Source organism: Heterocephalus glaber, unplaced genomic scaffold (genome assembly GCF_053883595.1).
Source record: "Heterocephalus glaber isolate CG9 unplaced genomic scaffold, H.glaber_assembly_v1.0 deba00001465, whole genome shotgun sequence".
In the NCBI taxonomy this organism is placed as follows: Eukaryota; Metazoa; Chordata; class Mammalia; order Rodentia; family Bathyergidae; genus Heterocephalus; species Heterocephalus glaber.
In genome coordinates, this window is record NW_028258312.1 from 31,424,964 (window position 1) to 31,445,891 (window position 20,928).

At 48.0% G+C, this 20,928-nt stretch overlaps 1 protein-coding gene and 1 long non-coding RNA gene across 3 annotated transcripts; one reads left to right on the plus strand and one right to left on the minus strand.

Annotated features, from left to right (window-relative positions):
* The first annotated feature begins 3,939 nt into the window (after positions 1-3,939).
* Cfap144 (cilia and flagella associated protein 144) lies at positions 3,940-8,522 on the plus strand. Of its 2 annotated transcripts, XM_004841597.4 has the most exons (4): positions 4,168-4,662; positions 6,178-6,237; positions 7,620-7,723; positions 8,319-8,522. In XM_004841597.4, the coding sequence occupies exons 1-4, from the start codon at positions 4,530-4,532 to the stop codon at positions 8,427-8,429; spliced, it is 408 nt and encodes a 135-aa protein (XP_004841654.1). In that variant the 5' UTR covers positions 4,168-4,529; the 3' UTR covers positions 8,430-8,522. The 2 variants fall into 2 exon arrangements, with proteins under 2 accessions (XP_004841655.1, XP_004841654.1); XM_004841598.4 differs by lacking the exon at positions 6,178-6,237 and having other exon boundaries at positions 3,940-4,662.
* Positions 8,523-15,695: 7,173 nt separating this feature from the next.
* Positions 15,696-20,918, minus strand: LOC147826628 (uncharacterized). The gene is made up of 2 exons (XR_015438905.1): positions 18,292-20,918; positions 15,696-16,402 (listed from the first exon to the last, which is right to left on the minus strand). It is a non-coding gene; the product is annotated as an uncharacterized LOC147826628 (long non-coding RNA).
* Between the last annotated feature and the right edge of the window lie 10 nt (positions 20,919-20,928).

Consider the following 20,928-nt stretch of genomic DNA (forward strand, 5'->3'; position numbering starts at 1 on the left):
TCCCTTTTCCTGGCAGCACTTCCTGCTCACCCAGTCTGTCTCTTGCCAAAGGCAGAAGTCGCAGGGTGCAGCTTCCCAGGAGGAATCATTTCTCACTGACATCTTTGTTTCCCTAATTATCAGCACTAATCACTATAGCTTTAGGTCACATCCCGTACTGGGGACCACTTTCCACTGAATGAAAGTCGCCCATACTTGTCAATCATACTGTAATAGATCTCGAGAAAAATAATAAAATAGAGAAAAGGAAGAAAAGAGGCTCCGGTCTGTGGGCCTCTGAGAAGGCAGGAGCAAGGTGTCTGCTGTGTGACAAACCCCAGCCCACTCCTGGCAGCTGTCCAGGGCCCCGGGAGGCTGAGAGCCCGGGCACCGCATCAGAGCTGGCGCTGGCACCAGCTGGCACCGCCAGAGTGGGAGGGGCCCTGCACGTGCTCAGCCAGCTGGCAACCCCCAGGCCCACCCCCAAGACCATCTGGAAATGAAGTAGAAGCTTCTGCTGCCACCAGGATGCAGGGCCCTGGGGGCCGGAGCGAATGTCTATGGAGGGAGGCCCCGTTCAGGGCCGTGGGGGTCCAGAATAGGCCCCTGTGTGGAGTCTGGCCCTGGACAGTGAAGCCTGGGTCCTGGCCCTGACCTAACCACAGGGCAGCAGGGGCACTGGGTTTCACTGCCTGGCTGTGCTGCTGTCCTGGACGAGTTTGCTGCTGACAGAAGCCCCTCACGCAGGGTGGCCATGACAGGCCCATGTTTTCCCACTTCTGGGTGCAGGGCAGGTGGGCCGTGGTGAGGCAGGGCTGGCGCTCCAGGGCTGGTGCTCTGCTTCTTAGACAGCACTGTCTCCTGCTGTCCGTGACGGTGTCCAGAAAGGCACTCGTGTCCCGGGGCCTCACTTCCTGAACCACCCCAGGGGACAGGCCATCGGCGGCATGTGTGTGGGCTGGGCCCGGGGCGGGGGCCGCTGTCCTTGCCCTGTCTGCCTGGCTCCTGCCCTCTGAGCCTCCACAGGACTCTCGGGACTCCGCTATGGCCGTGGCCAGGCACGTTCTCCCCATGCTCGGGGCAGGCAAGGGGAAGACCGCCCCTGGGACACCTCCTGGCTCAAGTCTTGGGGGACCTGCCCAGCCATCACAAAGTGCAGGGTCTCTGGGGCTGCTGTGCTGGGCACCCGGCCCTTTAGGCAGAAAGAATCTCCTCTTTCAACTCCTCCTTCCTTCCCAAGCCCCTCTGTGGACTGAATTGTGTTCCCCAAAAAACCAAAACACACCCAGTGCAGTGCACAGGCTGTGACCGGAGTGAAGCCAGCCTTTTAGAGGGTTAAGGGGTTCATAGGGTGCCCGCCCAGCCCAACTCTGTCCTTACAGCAGGGGAAACTTGGGCACAGAGAGGACTTGCTGAAGGGACACGAGCAGCAGGTGGCCCTTTTTTATTCTGTATTTTGAGACAGGGTCTTGGTAACTTGCTAAGTTGCCCAGGCTGGGCTGGAACTCTTAATCCTCCTGCCTCAGCCTGCCACAGTGCTGGGAGTACAGCTGCGCACCACCACGGCCAGCGGCTGGGCTGAGAAACTTACAAGCGCCGTCTTCCACTGCAAGGCTGCGTACTGACCACACAGTTAAAGACGTCGAGGGAGGAGCCGTGCTATCAGACCCTGCCCACTCCGCCCCCAAACGTGCCTGCTTTCTATTCCTGTATTGAAAAGATTTCCCCCCTTATTAAATATGATGCTGGCTGATTGTCACTGGCTGTCCGCATCGACACAACACCTTGGCCTTGGGGCAGGGGACAGGCTGAGAGGCGGAAGCCGGGAAGCCGGGACCTCCACACGCGCCTGGCCCGGCCCTGGGGCCCAGCAGGTGGAAGAGGAGGTGCCTTTGCCACCCGGCCAGGTGCTGCTGATCCACGCGGCCGGCCTAGGAGGAAGGGGTAAATGAGCTCAGGGCAGGGGCTGCAGGAGTCTCTTCTGCCGGCTTCAGCTGAAGGCGCTTCCCTGAAAAGGAACTGAGAACCCTGGTGCTGAGCAAAGACCAGGGAGCAAGAGCCAGAGAGGGTAGGGGACGGAAGGGGCTGCCCCAGCGGGTGGAGAAAATCAAGAAGGGAAGAAGAGCAAGCTGGGGTCCACCAGTGTCTGCCCCGCGTCCCCCCGTCCCCGCCTCATCCCTGCGGCACCGCATCTCCGGGCCCCTTCTCCTCCATCTCCGTCTTCTTCCATCCTCAGCGCGGCGATCCGAGCCGGAGTGGAGTCACCGATCCGCTCTCCGAGGGCTGCACCTGCTCTCCGCCGTCCAGTGCCTCTTCGCGGCTTTAACGGAACTGCTTGAACCGCCTTTCAGGCCCCGCTGGGCTCGGCGGGCTCTGGAGATGACCACCTCTCTCATTCAGATGAAATTCTTCGGAGAGAACCTAATTTCTGAAGTGCGGATTGTCATCAAAATGAAAACGGGTTCTGCAGCCCGATTTTAGGTCCTCAAATTCTGCTGCTTCAACTCCGGCCACTGACCCTGAGCCACTCCCTGCCTCCCCACTAGAGACCAACCCGATGGGGGGACGGTTTCCGAGATTTGGCTCGGGTGGCTGTGTCTGGGGTGGCATCAAAGATGTCAGCCTCGCCCAGCTACTCAGAAGGCTGAGGCAGGAGGATTGCAAGTTGAGACCAACCTGGGCACCTGGGGCACTGAGCAGGGCTCTGCTGGGTGCACAGGAGTGTGCGGCTGCACGCAGCCGGGGACACGGCCTAGAACAGCAGCCGGCCCCCTGCGCGGCGCACCGTGCTGCTCATTCCCCGTCTTCCCCACGCCTCATACAGAGGGACGCTCATTCCCAGGGCCCCAGGGCCACCCCCGCGCTTGTCTGCCGCTGTAGCACTGGTTTGTGCCGGGGCCCCAGGCCTCTGGCCCAGCCTAGCCTCTTCTTAAAATCCCGGAGTAGATCCACTTGCCAAGAGGGATGGTGTCCATGGGGTCTCCCAGCCAAGCAGGGCTCGGGCGGAGCCACTGACTCCGAAATGGGCCTCTACTGCCACCTGCTGGCCGGAAGAGGCAGGGCAGCCCTTGGGCCTGACCTCTTTTCCAGTCTCTGCAACTCCTTGGGTCCATCCATCCCTCCGTCCATCCCTCTGTCCATCTGTCCATCCATCCCTCCGTCCATCCCTCCGTCCATCCGTCCATCCATCCCTCCGTCCATCTGTCCGTTCATCATCTGTCCATCCATCCCTCTGTCCATCCATCCCTCCGTCTGTGTGCATCACCCATTTATCCGTCCATCACTCACTACCCACCCATCCACATCCACCCAACCGTCCGTCCATCCGTCCATCCACCTGTCCATCTGTCCATCTATCCGTCTGTCCGTCCGTCCATCCGTCTGTCCCCTGCCAGCTCTGAGGACACTGAGCAGGACTGACCAGTCCCAGTCTCAGGGCTTCAGACTCTGTTGTGGGGCGTCTTGGAGCTGCGGGGTTGGGGAGCCCCACTCCAGGGTGTTTGGGGCTCAGGTCTGTGGCTCCTTCCCCAGAGCCCAGGGAGGGGTGCGTTTGGCAGAGCGTCATCACCCCCCTGCCGGGGCTCCGGGGCCCCTGCTGGAGGCTCGCGTCTGGGCCGGGCTGGTCTTCCACACCCACCCTCTGCCTACTCCCGGGTCTCCTTTTTCTGAGACCTCATGAGAACAACAAAGCCAAACAGCGATGTCCACACAGCGACGGTTCTTTGGCTTCTGGGGCGCAGGCAGGAAGAGGCTCCAGGGGCGGGGGGGGGGGGCCCGGCCAGGACAGGGGAGCCAGGCCGGGCCACGGCCACGGCTCACGACGACGGAGAGCACGGATCTCAGCCGGCGTGGGGCGCGGTCTGAGTCTGATTGGTGCAGGCGTCTCTGTGTGCGTGCAGGAAAGCCTGGAATAAACCGCGTCCGGAAGGAAGGAAGGAAGGAAGGAAGGAAGGAAGGAAGGAAGGAAGAAGGAAGGAAGGAAGGACAGAGTGCGCGGAACACGGGCTCTGGACCCAGTGTGCAGGCCTGGGGCTGTGAGTCCTGCCCTCCCGGTCCCGCTTAACCGGGTCACAGCGAGTGTCGGGCTGGGTTCTGAGGACGCAGGAGGGAGAGTGGCCGGGGCCGGGAGTGGAGGGCTGCTCGGGGCGCGACTGCCCTGCGGCCCGGTTTGCCGGTGCGGCCCTCCTCGGCCCCGCTGAGCTGTGCGCTTACTTAGAAATCGCCTAGATGGGAAATTTTCTACGGCGTGGCTTTTACCACAGTGAAAAAGGGCCTCAGCCTCTCCCCAGGCGTCTCCGGGACCCAGCTGGGTCCAACACCTGGGGCAGGGAGGCCAACGCTAGGACCGAGCCGGGTACCAAACAGGACTCAGCGGGTCGCGAGGATGGACGCTGGGAAACTGCGACCGAGTGACATCTATCCTGCGCAGGCGCCGTCGCCTGGTTACCTAGGACGCGGTTGCCTGGAGACGCAAGACTCCGTTGCCTGGAAACAGCGGGGCGCCTTGCACTGAGACGCTGAAGGTCGGAGCAGAGACCCGCGCTCGGACCATGGCAGCGCGCCAGAAGGACAAAGTGGCCCGGGACGAGGTTCACCAGAACCAGATCTTGCGGGAACTGTACCTCAAAGAGCTCCGCACTCAGAAGCTGTACACGCAGTACCACGTGAGCCCCCTGCGCAAGGGTGAGGCGGCTGGGCAGGCCCCAGCTCCTCCCGACGGCTGCGGGATCCTCGCGCTTCCCACCGCCGCTCAGCGTTGGGTGTACAAATAAAAGGCGTGCGGGTTTTTGTAGTTTTGATTCTGAAATAATTATGTTTCACAGAATTTTTTGATTGTGTTGTGGGATCTTTTTAATACGATAAAGAGTTTTTTAAAATAAAATTTGCAGGCTCCTAATACAGGCTTCCGTTTCCTCTCCTCTTCTCTCCCTCCCCCTTCCCTGTCTCTGGCTTCTAACATCTTTTGCACCCTCTGAACGCTGAGCCTTGGGAATGGCCCACCCCTGCCGCTGCCCCTCCCCGTCACCCTCCCAGCCGGCACCCTGCACACTCCTGTCGTGTTTTCTGGCCCGGCAACATCAGCACACCTGAGCTCCCCTGGGCCTCCCCCGCCCGGGGCTCCTCCCTGAATGCCTGCCGTGCCCAGCTGCCTTTCAGGGTGGCCCATGGGCACCTCCCGTGCCCTGCTGCTAGCTAGAGCCATCCTGAAAGGCTGACTCAACCTGGCACCCCCAAGCCCTGCAGTACCCCACAGCTCTGAGCTCAGTGTAAGTCAGGCTGCGTGTGAGGCCCCTCTGGATCCGGCCCTGGTCCCACCCAGCCCCACTGCATTCCACCTGCCCACTCCCAGTTTCCTCTCCTCTACGTGGCAGGGGCTGAATCTCCACCCTTGCTCCTTTGTAGTCCATTTCTGAGTGAATGGGTTTCCTAGACATACACTTCCTCTGACCACAGCTTCACCAACATAGACATTTTTCTTGAACTTCTTTCCCAACTTCCACACCTCCTCCACTACTGTCCACCAGGTCTGAAGGTCTGGAGAAAACTCAACGACTTCATTTTGCTTAGAACGAATGTAGTCTCTCTTTAGACTTGGTCCATGTAGCAAGCACTTTCTCTTCACTGGGGCAAAAATCCCTGACACCCACAATTCTAAGGAGCAGGGGTTTCTTTGACTCACAGTTTCAGTGGGTTTGGTTCATAGCTGGCTGGTTCCAAGGTAGAAATAGCACGGTGGAAGGGTCTGGTGGAGGAAAGACCATGTCATGGTGGGCAGGAAGCAGAGAGAGAAGGCAGGACCTGGAGATGTGGGTACAGCCCTTCCAGGCTGCATCTCCCGTGACACCCTCCCACCAGGCCCCACCTCCTGACAGCACATTCAGCTACGAAGTTATCTATCGATGGATGAGTCCACTGATGAGTACAGTGCCCCATGATCCAATCACCTTCCAAAAGTCCTCCTCTGAACAGAGCCTTTTAGGTCTAAACCATAACAATATTCAAGTTGCCACTTGTGGCCAGTGGCCACTGAACAGTGCTATTCTAGGCCAGGAAAGCCTCATTCAAGTGTGTTCTCCAGAGCTCAGCTCAGTACCTGGCACCTGCCCAATACAGGAAGTACTAAGTGGGGCCCTGGCCTTAGGTGGGCTAGAGAAGGAGGAGTTTCTGTTCTAACAAGAACCGGTGCTTTTCCTCCAGTTCACACCATCACCAGAAAGCCCATGTCTTGGCATGATAACCTGGAGGAACCTGCAGATGGTAAGTCCTGGGTCTAAGAATACGATGGAGCAGAGAACAGAGAGGTTGACTGGCTGGTGAGGCCCCCAGGCAGTGTCAACTGGGCTGAGCGTCAGGGTTCTCTGCTCTCAGTCCGGAAACTGGGCTTCAACTAACCAAGCTCACAAGAGACTGGGCATTCAACCATAATGCCTATTCACTAACTGTCAAGCCAATGAAAATGTTCCTAATGACCTTAGCATCCCACTCATCCATCCATCCATCCATGCATTTGTCAAACATGGAGGTATTAGAAGCTCAGGTTTGGAGTCATACTGATGGAGTTTGAATCCTCGTTTGGCCACTCATTAACTGTGTGATTTGGGGTGGGTCTCTTATCCTATTCCACAGGGTTGCTGTGAGGGCTAAGAAAACAATGCAGGCATTAGAGCAGGATCTGGTACACAGTGCTGTTTTCATTTGTACACGAGATAGTCCACGGTGGGGCTGGGGTGAAGGAGGGACAAAGAGGTGGACTTGTAAACACCTAGAGGAGTGTGTGGGCGTGGGGTTGGTGTGCCGCAGCACAGGAAGTGAGCCTCCTTCTGTCCGGCACTGGGGCACTGAGACGTGTGCCAAGAGGAGACCCCACGGGGATGAGCCCCTGCAGGGACACCCTTCTTTGTCCCTCTTAATCAGTGTGGATTTGAAATCCACTTGATCTGCCAAGAGGATAGCTACTCCTGCTTTTTTTCGGGTTCCTGTCACATGGAGTATTGTTTTCCACCCTTTAACTTTCAGTCTATGAGTTTCCTTTTGAATGAAGTGTGTTTCTTATATGCAGCATACTGTTGGATTTTGCTTCTTGACCCATTCTGCCAGTCTATTTCTTTTGAATGGTGAATCGAGACTGTTAACATTGATGGTTATAACTGATACGTATTGACTTGTCCTTGTCATGACTTTTAGGGACACCCTGACTTACAAGACGAGGCTCACAAAGGCACAGTGCCAGTGTGATCTGCCTGCTGTGGGCAGTGTGGCCTCTGTGCTCGCCGCCTTGCTGGCTCATGGCTGCTTGGCACCTGCAGGCCTCCTCTCCCTCCCTGTCTGGAGCCGCTGTCCCTGCCCTCCAGGGCCCCTGCCTCCTCTCTTCCTTGGAGCACCTGTCATTTCTGCCCTCTCGGGGCTGTTTGTTACCTGCAGGCTGTGTCCCTTGCCCCCATCTGGACCACAAGGTCCAGGAGAGCAGGGCCCTACTCCAGCCCCAGAATAGTGCTGGGGACACAGTTTGCACTCAACACCTTTGCTGAGAGGGGAGGAAAGCCCGGGCGTGCTGGCTCCTGGCCTGGGCTGCTGCCTCTATGGAGCCCTGTGTCTGGAGTGAAGGGTACTCATTGGTCCTAACACACCTCCTCTCCCAGCCAGGTTTCTGAATCTCATCCACCACGCCGCTCAGGGACCAAGGAAGAAATATTCCGAGACCCAGACGGAAAGCCAGGAGATCGGATGGGACTCAGAGCCCTTGGTGAGAGGGGCTTGTTCCTTGGTAACCAGGAAGAGAGGCGTGGCTATCCAGGGGGCTGGGGAGGACCGGGTGGGAGCCAGGCACAGCTGGTTTGAATTCTGGCTTCCACCATCCAGCTGTCAGACCCTGGGCACGTTAGCCATTTTCTGCCTCTGCTTCCTTGTGATGGGATGGGGATATTAGTGCCTATCGTGTACGGTCTTCATGAGGGAGGGGTGGTACTGCACAGTGCCTAGCTTAGGGGCCACACATGGTCACTGTGCCATGTGTGAGCTGCACCATGATGAGGTCCATGGGGAAGAACAGGAAGCTGGGGACAGGGCCCAGCCAGGAGCCCATCTGGTGCTGCTCCCAGGGAACGTCATCCACTGAGGAATGCTCGGGTACCCTCCGTGCCCAAGATCCCCACACCCCAGCTCTCCTGTCCCACTCCAGGGGCCTGGCTGGTCACCCTGCTTGAAAAGACTTCCAACCATCCTGAGTGGTGTTTGGTGCATGAAAAAATCTGTGTGAAGGACGATCGTAAAGGAAGAAGTGGGGCGGGGTCCCCCTGACTCAAGCCCTTCTGCTCCTCATCCTGCATCCTCCTCTCTAGGTCAGCCCAGACCGCCAAGACCGCAGGCTGAACCACTTCCGGGTGTACAATGACATCACTCTGTACAAGGCTAAGATGTGGAGCTTGGGAGAAGAGGATCACCGCAAGTAGGGTCCCAGCCACTCATCCTGGAAACCCCAAGGGCGCACTGTCCAGGGAAATGAATGTTTCTTTTGTTAAACAATAAAATTATAACACTTGTTATTTTAGTGATCATAACCAACTTTTTTACAGCTCTAGAAACATGCAGCACTGGGGACTGAAGATGGCTCAGGAGACCTCTCGACCACATGTGGGCAGTTGTATTTATAGCCAGGGAAAAGGAAGTGGCCCATGGAAACAGGAAGTGAGGTGCAGGCATGGGCTGATTGATTCCAGCTTGTGTCAGTCTTCTATGAACAGCTGGCCACTGTGATTGGCCGAGCCTCAGCTACTGTTACAAGAAAAGGTTACAGCATTTGTTTAGACTACCATTCACTACACATGGAGAAACAGTTCAGCCAAACTTAAAAATGTATAGGGCACATTTGGGCCCAACTTAACACTCGAAAGCCCAAGGCTGGCTTTTCCAGTCCAGAGCCCTGGTTTTCTCACTTTTGCCCAAGTCCACTGGTTGAAACTCCTATAGAACCAATGTGAGAAGGTCAGGTTAAAGAGGGAAGACCAGGAACATTTAATAATCATCTCTGCCTATACTCCAGTATAGGATGATAAAGGGATTTTAAAAATAAGGTATGGATCTGTAACACCAGAGACACCAGGAGGAAAGCTCTAGCAATCAAGGAAATGAAGGCATATTTTTAGTCTAGAAAGCTTGGTGGAGGCAGGTGAAGGAAACCACAGTCGCAAGCCTGGTAGGTCCCTCTGGCCTAAGACAGCAGGGTTTGAGGCAGAGAGTGGCAGGTGGGCATTGGCGGGGAGGTGCAGGGCCCCCACCGAGAGTCCCAGTGAGTCAGCACTCAGGTAAAGTGAGCCCAGTCCTTCACGGTGTGTTCAGAGGCTGCCGGGGGTAAAGCGCCCCAGCCCTGACCCCTGAGCCCGCAGCTGTGCTCCCCATGAGGCCTCCGGTGTGGGTCCATCAACACCATGGCACCCAGGCTTCCTCATCTGCTGGCCCAGAGCTCTGGACCTTGTACCCCTGAAGAGGGCTTCTGATCACCTCCATGGAAACCTAGTTTCCCGGAGAAGCCTGCGAGGGAAGAACACTTTGGTCAGCACCACTGTGTTTTAAAATATTCCCGCTCTAGTCCAGGCTTCCTGATGGCTTCTGTGGTGATGGTTGGATTTCCATTTAGTGTAAAGAAAAGCCCCTCAGTGAATGTGCTCAGCAAATCTCTTCTGTGTTTTGATAGAATTCACTAAAATAATCCATTTCCTGCCTTCACACCCAGTTACTCATTGTTCAAGGTCTTGAATGAATAGGTGTGTTGAGCTGTTTTGTTTTTATATTCATCCGATGCCACAGTTTCAGAGGCAGTTTTTTTTTTGTTAAATTCTTTTATTGGTACATTGTAGGTATACAACACAATTACATTTCTCATTGGGAATTGTACCTTTACATGATGCATCTTGGTTCTTATTTTCTCCCCATTCCCAGCCCTCCCTTCACACCCTCCACCCATCCCTATTTACAAAGACTTTATTTCCATTTTGTCCATTTCTCATAATTTTCCTTTCCCTTCTTTCCTTTCCCCTGCCCCTCCCACTTCTCCTACCCCTTTGGACCTTCTCTTCTCATTTTGCATTATCGATTATTCATTCTAATCATTGGTACATTTTAGATATACAATATAAGGACATTCATCATTGGAAATTTGCACCTTTACATAGTCTCTCTTGGTTCTTATTTTTCACCCTTGCCCAGCCCTCCCTTCAACCCCTCCATTCCTCCCTATTTACAAAGATTTTGTTCCTATTTTTCCATTTTCTCATATTAATCCCATTCCCTTCTATCCTTTCCCCTACCCCTCCCACTTCCTTCCCCTTTGCCCCTTTTCTTCCTATTTCACATTACCTCTTATACACTTTAGTCCTTATATACACTTTCAGTTTCTCACACCAGAGGAACTATTCAGTATTCAGAGGCAGTTTTATGGTGTTAAGGCCATGTGCTTGGAGTCAAACCTGCCCGAGGTTGAATTTTGATGTTGCATTTCTGGGCTGTGTTCCTGAGCTCTCAGTGTTGGCATTTATGTCTTGCTAAGAGTTAATCCGATGTTGGGCCGGGGATTTAGCTCAGTGGTTTTGCCGCCTGCTGCACAAGCACAAGGACCCAAGTTCAATCCCCGGTAACAACAACAACAAAAAAAGAGTTAATCCGATGTCAAGAACGGGAGTGGCTTCTTAGGACAGGTGCTCTGAGTTGGTAGCTGTTGTTCCTTGAGGTGAGAGGCTCTGCCTTTGCCATGTGGCCCCCTGGTGTTCTTATGTGCGTTCTCTACACGGAGCGAGGAGTCTCTGGATTCTTAGTTTGTATCTCAGGCATTGCAGCCATGGGCATTTGCAATGGTGTTGAGACTTTTTTCCTTTTTTGAATGGCATGACAGCTCATTTTTTAAAAAAGCTGTACCACACTGACCATGATAACCAGTATACACATGATGATGGCTTTTCTCTTGGATATTAACTGCAGTATTTCTTACACACTGAAATCTTTCAATAGGACCAAGAACGTTAGAGAATAAAGATCTTAGATGGAAGTGGACACTAGTATTTGTGGTGTTCTAACCCACAGAATTAATTTAACCCCCCTATGAGTCAGTGGCATAATGTTATCAGTTATGATGAATGTATGTTCTCTTAGAAGTAGCCAGATTAACTTATACTTCTTTGTATTTTAATCTTTAGTTTTTATAGTTTAGGTTATGTCCACCCTGGACAGTGTGTCTGAGACTTGAACTCACCCCTCTCCCTTGGCCCAGGGATGAGAATCTATCAGTGAACGCAAACTCCTGGTGGGTGTTTGCAGAGTCCGGCTAGACGTCCCCAGAAGGTGGTGCTATAGGACACACTGTGGTCATCCTTTTGCCTATGGCCCATATGACTGTCTTTGAACATTGCTCCTGGTTTATTCTTTAAAATAGTGGATCATTTGCAATGAAAGCACACACACGCACACGCACACACACACACACACAGTGGAACCATATAACGGGTGCTTTTGAACAGCTGAAGGGGACCTTCTTGTCCCTGTCCGTTTACCATTAGGCCTTTTCTGCCCTCACAGGTGTTTGTTGTCATCAGCAGCTCTAACAGGGCACTGCTCTGGGATACACTGGGTTTGGTGTCAGCGAAATAAGGCACAGAAGGCTATATCACAAAGAGGTGCATTAGCTTTCCTATTCCTGGGACAAACTACCAAATATCCACACCTTAAAAGAGAAGAGGTGCATTTAGCTCATGGTTTCAGGGAATTCAGTCCATGGTTGGCTGCAAGTCAAGACATCATGGTGGAAAGGCTTGATGGAGCAAAGGTGCTTAGTCATGGCAGGCAGGAACCAGGGCAGGGACCAATGCCAGACAGGAAGGGGTGGGGACCGGATGCAGTACCTGGGGTCTGTCTGTCTATCTATCTACCATCTATCTATTCACTTGGTTTATAATTTTTGTGGAGCTATTATAGGTGCTCACTTTGTAGATATCATGAGCCTTTCAGAAAATATATTTTTTTCTTTTATTAGTATTGTATGTGTTTGTGAAGAATAATAGTCATATTAATTTTGGGGAATTGATACATATGTATCACACTGAATCTTTTTTTTTTGGTACCGGGGATCGAACTCGGGTCCTTGTGCTTGCACAGCAGACAGCGAAACCACTGAGTTAAATCCCCGGCCCAACACTGAATCTTTTTAATTCATTTCATCCCTACTCCTGCCATCCCCTTCATCTAATCACCTTTCCAATTTCCAAAATGTCTGTCTCCAAGTTTCCTATCACCTCTCTTTTTCCTAATTTATTTTTATTTTGGGCTGTTTATATAAGAGAAACATGTGATGCTTAACTTGTCTGAGTTATTTCACGTAACATTATGATCTGAAGATCAACCATTTTCCTGAAATGATATGATTTTATTCTTTATGGCTGAATAGTATTCCACTGTGTATGTATACTACCTTTTTGGTATCCATTTTCCTGTTGTTGGGTATCTGAGCTGTTTCTAGTGCTCACCTGTTGTGAACTGCACTGATATAAATATGGGTATGTAGGTATCGCTATATTATAATGTCTTTTACTTTTTGAGGAATATATTTGGGAGAGGGCTAGCTGGGTCAAACAAAATTTGTATTTTCAGTGGCTGAACTACTTTACACTCCCACCAACAATGTAGAAGGGTTCCTTTCCCCCCGCATCCTTGCCAGCACATGCAGTGTTTTGAGACCTTAATGATATCCACTTTGACTGGAGCAAGATGGAATTGCGACATTGATTTGCATTTCCCTAACGACTAAAGATAATGAACACTTTCCATGTGCTTACCAGATCCTTGTATTTCTTCTTTTAAGAAGTGTCTATTGGGTTCATTTGTGCATTTTTTTGTTTTTCGTTTTTTTTTTTTTGTGGTACTGGGGATCGAACTCGGGACCTTGCACTTGCGAGGCAGGCGACGGCACCACTGAGTTAAATCCCCAGCCCTGTGCATTTTTCGATTGGATTATTTATTTTTTTGGGGTTATTTTTTGACTTCTTTATATATGCTAGATATTTGTCTTCTATCAGGATAGTAGCTGGCAAGTATTTTTCATTCTCTAGGCTGCCTCTTCACTCTGTTGATTGTTTCCTCTGTTGTGCACAACTTTTTAATTTGATGTGATCTCTTCTGTTGATTCTTGGTGTTATTCCCCGTGTTACTGGAGTTCTGCTCTGCAGCTCCTTACCGGTGTCTGTGGCCTCAAGCATCTTCCTCACATTATCTTCTGGCAGTTTTTAAAGGTTGTTTTCATAGCTAAGCCTTTGGTCCATGTTGATTTGGTTTTACTACAGGATGAGAGACACAAGTCCAGTTTCATGCTTTTGCAGCGGATAACTGGTTTCCCAGCACTATTTGTTAACCAGGCTTCCTTTTCTCCAGTGCATGTTTTTGGACCCTTTGTCAGAAATCAGACATCTGAAGGTGAGTGAGCTTATTTTTTTGTCTTCTGCTGTTTCCATTGGTCTACATATCTGTTTTTGTGTGCTACTTTTTATACTATAGCATCTCGAAATCAGGAATTGTGATTGCTTCTGCTTTGCTCCTTTTGCTCTGAATTTCTTTGCTTATTCTTTGGTACCTTATAATATTAGAACTGTTTTCCTTGGTTCTGTGAAGAATGTCACTGGTATTCTAGTAGAGATTACAATATATTATGCATATAGTATATATTGATAAATGGACATTTTAATAATATTTTTTCTGGCCATCTAAGAGTGAGGGATTTCTTTCCATTTTCTCTCATACTCTTTCTTCAGAGTTCCTTAGTTTGTGTTATAGTGGTCTTTTACTTCCTTGATTGGGTTGATTCCTAGGTTTTAACATTTTTCATGCTTCATGAATAGGATTATTTTCCTGATCTCTTTCTTGGTGGGTTCATTATTTGTGCACAGGAGGAGTATTGTTTTTTTGTGTGTTGATTTTTTATTATGTACTTTGCTGATCTTGTTTGTCAACCCCAGGAGTCCTTCTGGTGGAGTTTTTGGTTTTTCCATGTAAAGGATCGTATCATCTACAGATAGAAATATTGTGACTTCTTTTCTATTCATATCCCTTTTATTTATTTTTCTTGACTGCTCTCACAAAAGTTTTGAGTACTATGAACAGGAGTAGTGAGAGTGACTATTCTTCACTTCTGATTTTAGAAGGAATGTTTTCAGTATTATCCTCTCTGTGGTGTTTCACATATTCCTTTTATCAGTTTGAGGTCAGATCCTACTAAAACTATTTTCATCTGGGTTTTTATCATGAAGGGATCTTTTTTAGAGTCTTTTTCTACATGTGTTGAAATCATGTGATTTTTGTCCTTAATTCTGTTTCTGCTGTGTATTGCATTTATTTATTTACGTGTGTTGTATCATCCTTGCATTCCTGGGTGAAGGTGACTTGGTCGTGATATATAATCTTTGAAGCAATTTGTTGAATTTGGTTTGCAATTTCTTAGCTGAGGATTTCTGCAGTTATGTTCACCAAGGATATTAGCTTGTAGTTTTTCTTTTTTGTTAAGTGATCCAGTTTTGGTATCACGTTAATGTTGGCTTCATGACATGAAGGTTTTTTGAGACGAGGTCTCACTATGTAGTCAAGCTGGCCTTGAACTCACTATGTAGCCCACACTGGCCTGGAACTCACAGTGATCCTCCTGCCTCAGCCTCCTGAGTGCTGAGATGACAGGCATACATCACCACACCCAGCATGAAATTAGTTTTGAAATGTTCCTTTCCTTTCAATTACGTGGAAATGTTTGAGGAGGATTGGCATTAGTTCTTCTCTAAGGTCCTGATAAAGTTTAACAGTGAGTCTATCAGGTCCTGGGCTTTATTTAATTGGTACTGTTTTTATTATTGTATCAGTTCTATTCCTTGTTATTGGTCTAAGTTTTTAAAATATATTTTCTTGGTTCAATTTTGGTAAATCATATTTGTCTAAGAATTTACCTATTTTTTTCCAGATTCTCAAATTTAGTTTCAAAATAGTTTCTAATAATCCTCTGGATTTTAGTGGTATCTGCTGTAATTTCACCTTTTTGTTTCTAATTTTATTAACATGGGTTTTCTCTCTTTCCTTAAGTCTATTTCATTGTGTTTATAAACCTTATTTAGCCTTTCAAAGAACCAACTCTGATTTATTGATCCTCTGGTTTTTTTTAGCCTCATTTTCAATGATTTTTGCTCTGATGTCTATAATTTCCTTCCTTGAACTAGTTTTGGGTTTGGATGGTTAATACTTTTCTAGGACCTTGAGATGAATCACTAGGTTAATTACACACTTGGGTTTGCTCTGTTTTTTCTAATGTTGGTGCTCATAGCTATAAATTTTGCTCTTACAACTGGTTTCATTCTGATATGTTGTATTTCCATTGTCATATGTTTCTAGGAATTTTTAAGTATTCCTTGATTTTTTAATGATTTGTTGACCATTCATGACTGTGTTGTTCAATCTCTGTGTTTATATAGTTTCTGTGGTTTCTTTTTCTTTTAGTTTCATTGAGTTGTGATCTGATGAATTGTAAGAGATTATTTTAGTTCTTATTTATTTAGTAGGAACTATTTTACAACCTAAACTTGTGCCTGTTTTAGAGAATGGCCATGAGCTGCCGAGAGGAATGTTATTCTGCTGTTGGCAGATGAAACACTGCAGATATCTGTTAACTTCATTTGTTCTGTGGTGAGGTTTAACTCTGATACTTCTTTGTTAGTTTTTTTTTTTTTTTTTGGTTGACCTGCCTATTTGCACTAAGTTGCCAGGGAAATGAGAGTGATCATTCGCTATAAATATGGTAAAAAAGCCACAAGCAGCACTCATGTCACAACCTGAATGTTGAGCTGCTTTGAAATTTCCTCCACCAGATCAATTATATCTCCCCACTGAATCTCAGTCTCCTGTAACATCTCAGGATCTGGGCAGAATGTAGGCAAATTTTCTGTCAGAGCATAGCACATACAGTCTTGGATTCAACTCCCAGTGGAGTCCTTGTTCCCAGTGGAAAACTCAGGAGCCTGGCCTTTACTGTGTATATTTCTATCAGCGTTCTGGTCTTTGAATTCCAACCAGAATCTTCCATCAAGTTCTGCTTGCAGCATTTGGTAACTTCTTTAGCTGCCACTTCCAAACCTTTCTCTACCCTCCCCTCACCCCCAGTTTCAAAGGCTTCTAAACCACATGGTCAAAGTACAGTCACAGGAACAATCCTACTTCTGTGGGACCAAATCTTAGTCTCTTTCTTCTTCACTGAGACTCAACACCTGACAGACACAACTTAAAGGAGGAGTTTATTTTGACTCACATTTTCAGTCCATTCTTGGCTATCTCCAAGGCAGAAATGACATGGTGGAAGAGCCTGGGAAGAGGACAGCTGCCCATCCCATGCCGGGCAGGAAGCAGAGATCTGATCCTATAGATATTCAAGTGGATAAAATTCCATCAGAACATTTAAAAAAATGATAGTTAAAATGACCAAAGACATCAAAGAAGTTACAAGTATATGGCTGAATGAATTAAGAAAGAAACTACAGAATGTGAAAGTCCACTTTAATAAGAGATAGAGGTTCAGAAAAACATTCTCCTCTGGGCCTCTGTGAGACTTATGCACATCTCATTTTGCAAATGCATTCAGTCTGTTTCTAGGAGTCACTTAGGGTTAGGTAGAGTACTATGTAGCTATTAGAACTATGAGTACATTGCTACAGACTGATTTTCTAGATAAAATATTAAGAGACAAAAGTGATGTGGAGAAAAGCTGTCTTAATACTTTTCTTGGTGCTGATAGAAAATATCCAACACCCACGGTTACAGGAGGAATGCTCAGTTTGCAGAGGCTCCAAGGCAGGGTGGCATGGCAGAGGGGGATCAAAGAGGGGAAATGGTCCACAGCAAGCAGGCAGGTGACAGCAAGCAGGCAGGCAAGCAAGCAAGGGACCTTAGCAGTGTCTTTCTACCCTTTTATATTCCATCCAGCTACCAGGATTAGGGCGTGCCAAACCAGTCAAGGCACTGGTTTAGTAATCACACGCCCTCAATCCCAGGCACCACACTCTCTAGATCCAGCCACCTCTGAGAAAACCACACCCATGACCTCATGAGGCTTTGGGGGACATCTAGACACAGCCAACACAGAGCATTGAAATTTGTTTTAAAACGCTATAAATACACAGGAATATTTGCTGACATTTAAAAAGCAAATGGATAAGTCATAAAACAAACAGTGTTTACTTATGGAGAGGGAGGGGCCTAGGTAGAAGCTAGGGTCAAATGTATCTGTTTTCCAAATTTGAGCCTTGCACTCATATGTGATTTACATTCTAAGACAAAATAAAATTGAAGTGAAAAGGAATCCTAAAAGGGAGGGGAAGGGAACGGGAACAAAAGAAGAATCAAGATATAACATGTACAGGAACAAATTCCTTATGATGAATGTGATCAGTACGCATATCTAAAATGTACCAATATGGGCTGGGGATTTAGCTCAGTGGTTCCACCGCCCGCCCTGCAAGTGCAAGGACCCGAGGTCGATCCCCAGTACCAAAAAACCCCCAAAAACCAACCAATAAAATATAAAAAAATAAAGAATTAACATTACCAACTTAAAAAAAGAAGAAGTACCCTAAAAAGAAGTAAATAAATTTAAGTACAGTGGAGTTAGTAGTTTAATCATGTGGAAGAGGATTCTATCAAGTGACTTCAAAAAACAGTGACTATGATTATGTTGTTTTCTAAATGAGCCCTGATCTTTCACACCATACTGTTTTCTCTACTGTTACATACTTTTATATTTTGAGGTGGCTTAATGGCAATGTGTCTTTTACTGTACTTTAATAAAGATTTTTAATTTCAACATTCACTGTATATTTTGGTCATCCCTCGTATGTTTGAATTACTTATCTTGAAACCTTTTACACTAAGCGTTAGTTAAGCACATGAGCAATCTCACCGACAAAATCTTTTCCGTAATTTACTACCTCTCTTCAGACGACTCAGTACCTACCCAGAACCTAAGGACGAAATTCACTCCCACAGACACAGTTGTTGTCGTTAGTGATTCTTCAGGAGGAGAAGCAGCGTCAGGAACTGCCCCAGAATCCACCCAAGGCTGTTACATCTCAACAAAGTGGACCGAACCTGCACTCACAGTGCTAACACCGGGCCTCGTGGTGCTATCTTGTCGAAGTTGGATTGCTCAAATGTTATTTATTTTGTTAACAAACAGGATCACTGAGCCCAAACAAACAGGCGCCGCACAGCCGCCGCAAATGGACCAAGAGCCCGAGCCCGAGAGCTACTCACCTCGCCGCCTCCTCAAACTGAATGTCGTCCACCGAGGCTGTGACGCAGGAAACTCCCGCGTGTTTCTCCGCTTGAACAAAAGAGCAAAAGCGTGCTGTGTTAGGGTTATGATAGAGTATGTCAGCGGGAGGATACAATTTCGAGTCTATTGATTTTAGTTATCCAGCCACGCGCCCACTCTTCCTGGGTGACCTGAATTTGTGACAGTTCCTTGGTCCGTGAGCTACATTTGTACTGCATGGTAATCGCTGTGCTTTCGCCCATATTTTAACATACACTGTCTTTTATTTGAATTTCAAGAACAATCCATAACATTTGGTAACCGTAAATAGGAATTTTAGCAAGTGCCTGTTAGCTTTAGTATTTTGGCAGGTCTCACCCTTTTTTAATTTTTAAAAACTCAGCTTCAAAGGTGTATCCTCTATCTCTATCTAGAGTGTGTTTAAAGCAGTATACAGTGGACCCCTGACTTACAAACTCAATTCATTCAAGAGGGCTTGTGTAACTCGAGTTGGTCAATTGAAGGCTCGGGCTCCTCTACATGGCCTTCAAAGCCTCTCTCCTGTACACAGGCAGATCTCAGTGTCCTCAGAGAGACATTGGCCCAGGATTTCTCAGTTGACCCCCCAGGAAAGGATGCTGTCATGTTCCTTCCAGAACTCTGTAAGGGTTACATCTGTATCTGAGACCATCTGGAAGCACAAGTGGCTGGCATTCAGGTTGTGACTCAAGACTTTTTTCATAAGTTAAAACTAAGAGTCTGGTCTTAACCCAAGTTGTTTGTGTGTCAGGCTGATTGTAACTTGAGGGTCCACTGTACACAGCATGGGAAGGTGGGAGGGACTGAGATCATCTTCCATGTCACAAGGAAACTTCTCTGGGCATCGAGAAAGAGATGGACCCAGAGGAGGTATTTATTCACGTCTATGAATTATTACTAAACTGGCACCACATTGGAGAGGATGCAGCAGGGTGAGGAGAGGGCAGAGAGGCGCCCTAGCAATTTCCATGTTCCGCATCTGCAGTCCTTCTGCCCAGAAGACTTCTGTTTGGTTGCTAGCCTTGCTTTATATAAATAATGAGAGTTTACACTGTTTGGAAAAGATCGTAATGTGTGCTTCAGCTAGATATTGTCTTTTAACTGTTTAACTGAGAAACAATTAAAATCCAAACTGACTTCATTGGCTTTTAAAGATCTTTGAACCTCATTTTAATGTTGGAGACTTCACTCCTGGGGACACATTGTAAAACACGGAGTAAATTCTCCTGAATTCTTATTCCTCTGTGTGGTGGAGTACTCTAACTGCCAGGTTATAGCAGGGTGCGGAGGATGCCGGGTAAACAGGTGAGAAAACGCTCTGTAGCACCACTGTTTAACACATTCTTCCCTACAATTCTGGAGAAAAATGGACATTCTGACTTTACTAGCTGGAAACAACTGGTCTCCCAACAGGTACATAGCCTGAGTTACCAGGAGAGTGCTGTGGTGGAGCTCTGCATGCAGCAGTGGGAAGCTGGCTCCAGATGCGAAGTTCAGTGGGAGGCGGGAATGGGAAGTGTCAGACTTCGCAGTGCTCAAGGTGGCTCAAGTGAGTCCCAGGTATCAAACATGCATGAAGTCCTGGCTGACTGCCACACACAGAGCTGAGTCTTTTAGCCAGCAGGAGTTAGACACCCAGCCTTAGTCAATGGGTTTTTTTTCAGTTCCTTGCAGAGCTTAAGTTTTCGCGATAACTACCAAACCTTTTCAAATCTATCCTGTGAAACATTGCCTGAAAAGTACCTAATGAACATTTATTCCAGTTTCCTGAGGGATGGGGGAAAGGGATATTGAGGTTATTAAACTTATTATTAACAAAATGTTACCATGTACAGCAATATGAGCTGCCAATTTTGAGTGATTTAAGTGATAATTAAAATGCAGCAGCCAATGAAAGGTTAAAGTTTTATTGTATCTATTGGGCATCTACTACCTCTACATAACACTATGATACCAGCTTGAACAAAGGATCAAGAAGAAGCCGATAGCATTTATGGTTGAAGGATCTATTACTGTCCAGGCACTGAGCTAAGTATGTCTGCATGTCAATCATGCAAAGTTGATAAATGGGGACATTTAGGTTTGGAAGGATTAACCACATTATTCTAATAGTAGTTTTGACTACAGAAGTAATAGAAACGCTCAGAAAAGACCATGGTAGACCAGTGAGAGAATGTTCCAAGAGAAATATTTTGCTAAACATGGGGCTCAGTAGCCACAGCTTACACTACTGAATTTCTGGGAGAAAAAAAGAAAAGAAAGAAAGAAAAATATAGATGACTGACAAAGGGCCCAGAACTTTTGCATGGGAGTGGGTGTGATTTTTTTCTTTTTACAAGTGTGTCAGTAAGATGATACAAACTCAGTAAGATCACCATGCTCTGGTTTCTGGTTTCTATCAGCATTCCTAAAGTATTTCAAAAAAGTAGAAAAACTCTAGAGCTATTTCTAATTTCCCCAGAAACTTGAAAAGCAGACTAGCTGAGTGATTGTGATACAGGGATGAGATGCCTGATTAAAGTAGTGATCGCCTTCATTCATTGATTTCTTCAACTAATATTGATTGGACAGCTGTGCTGTGCCAGACCTGTAGAAGG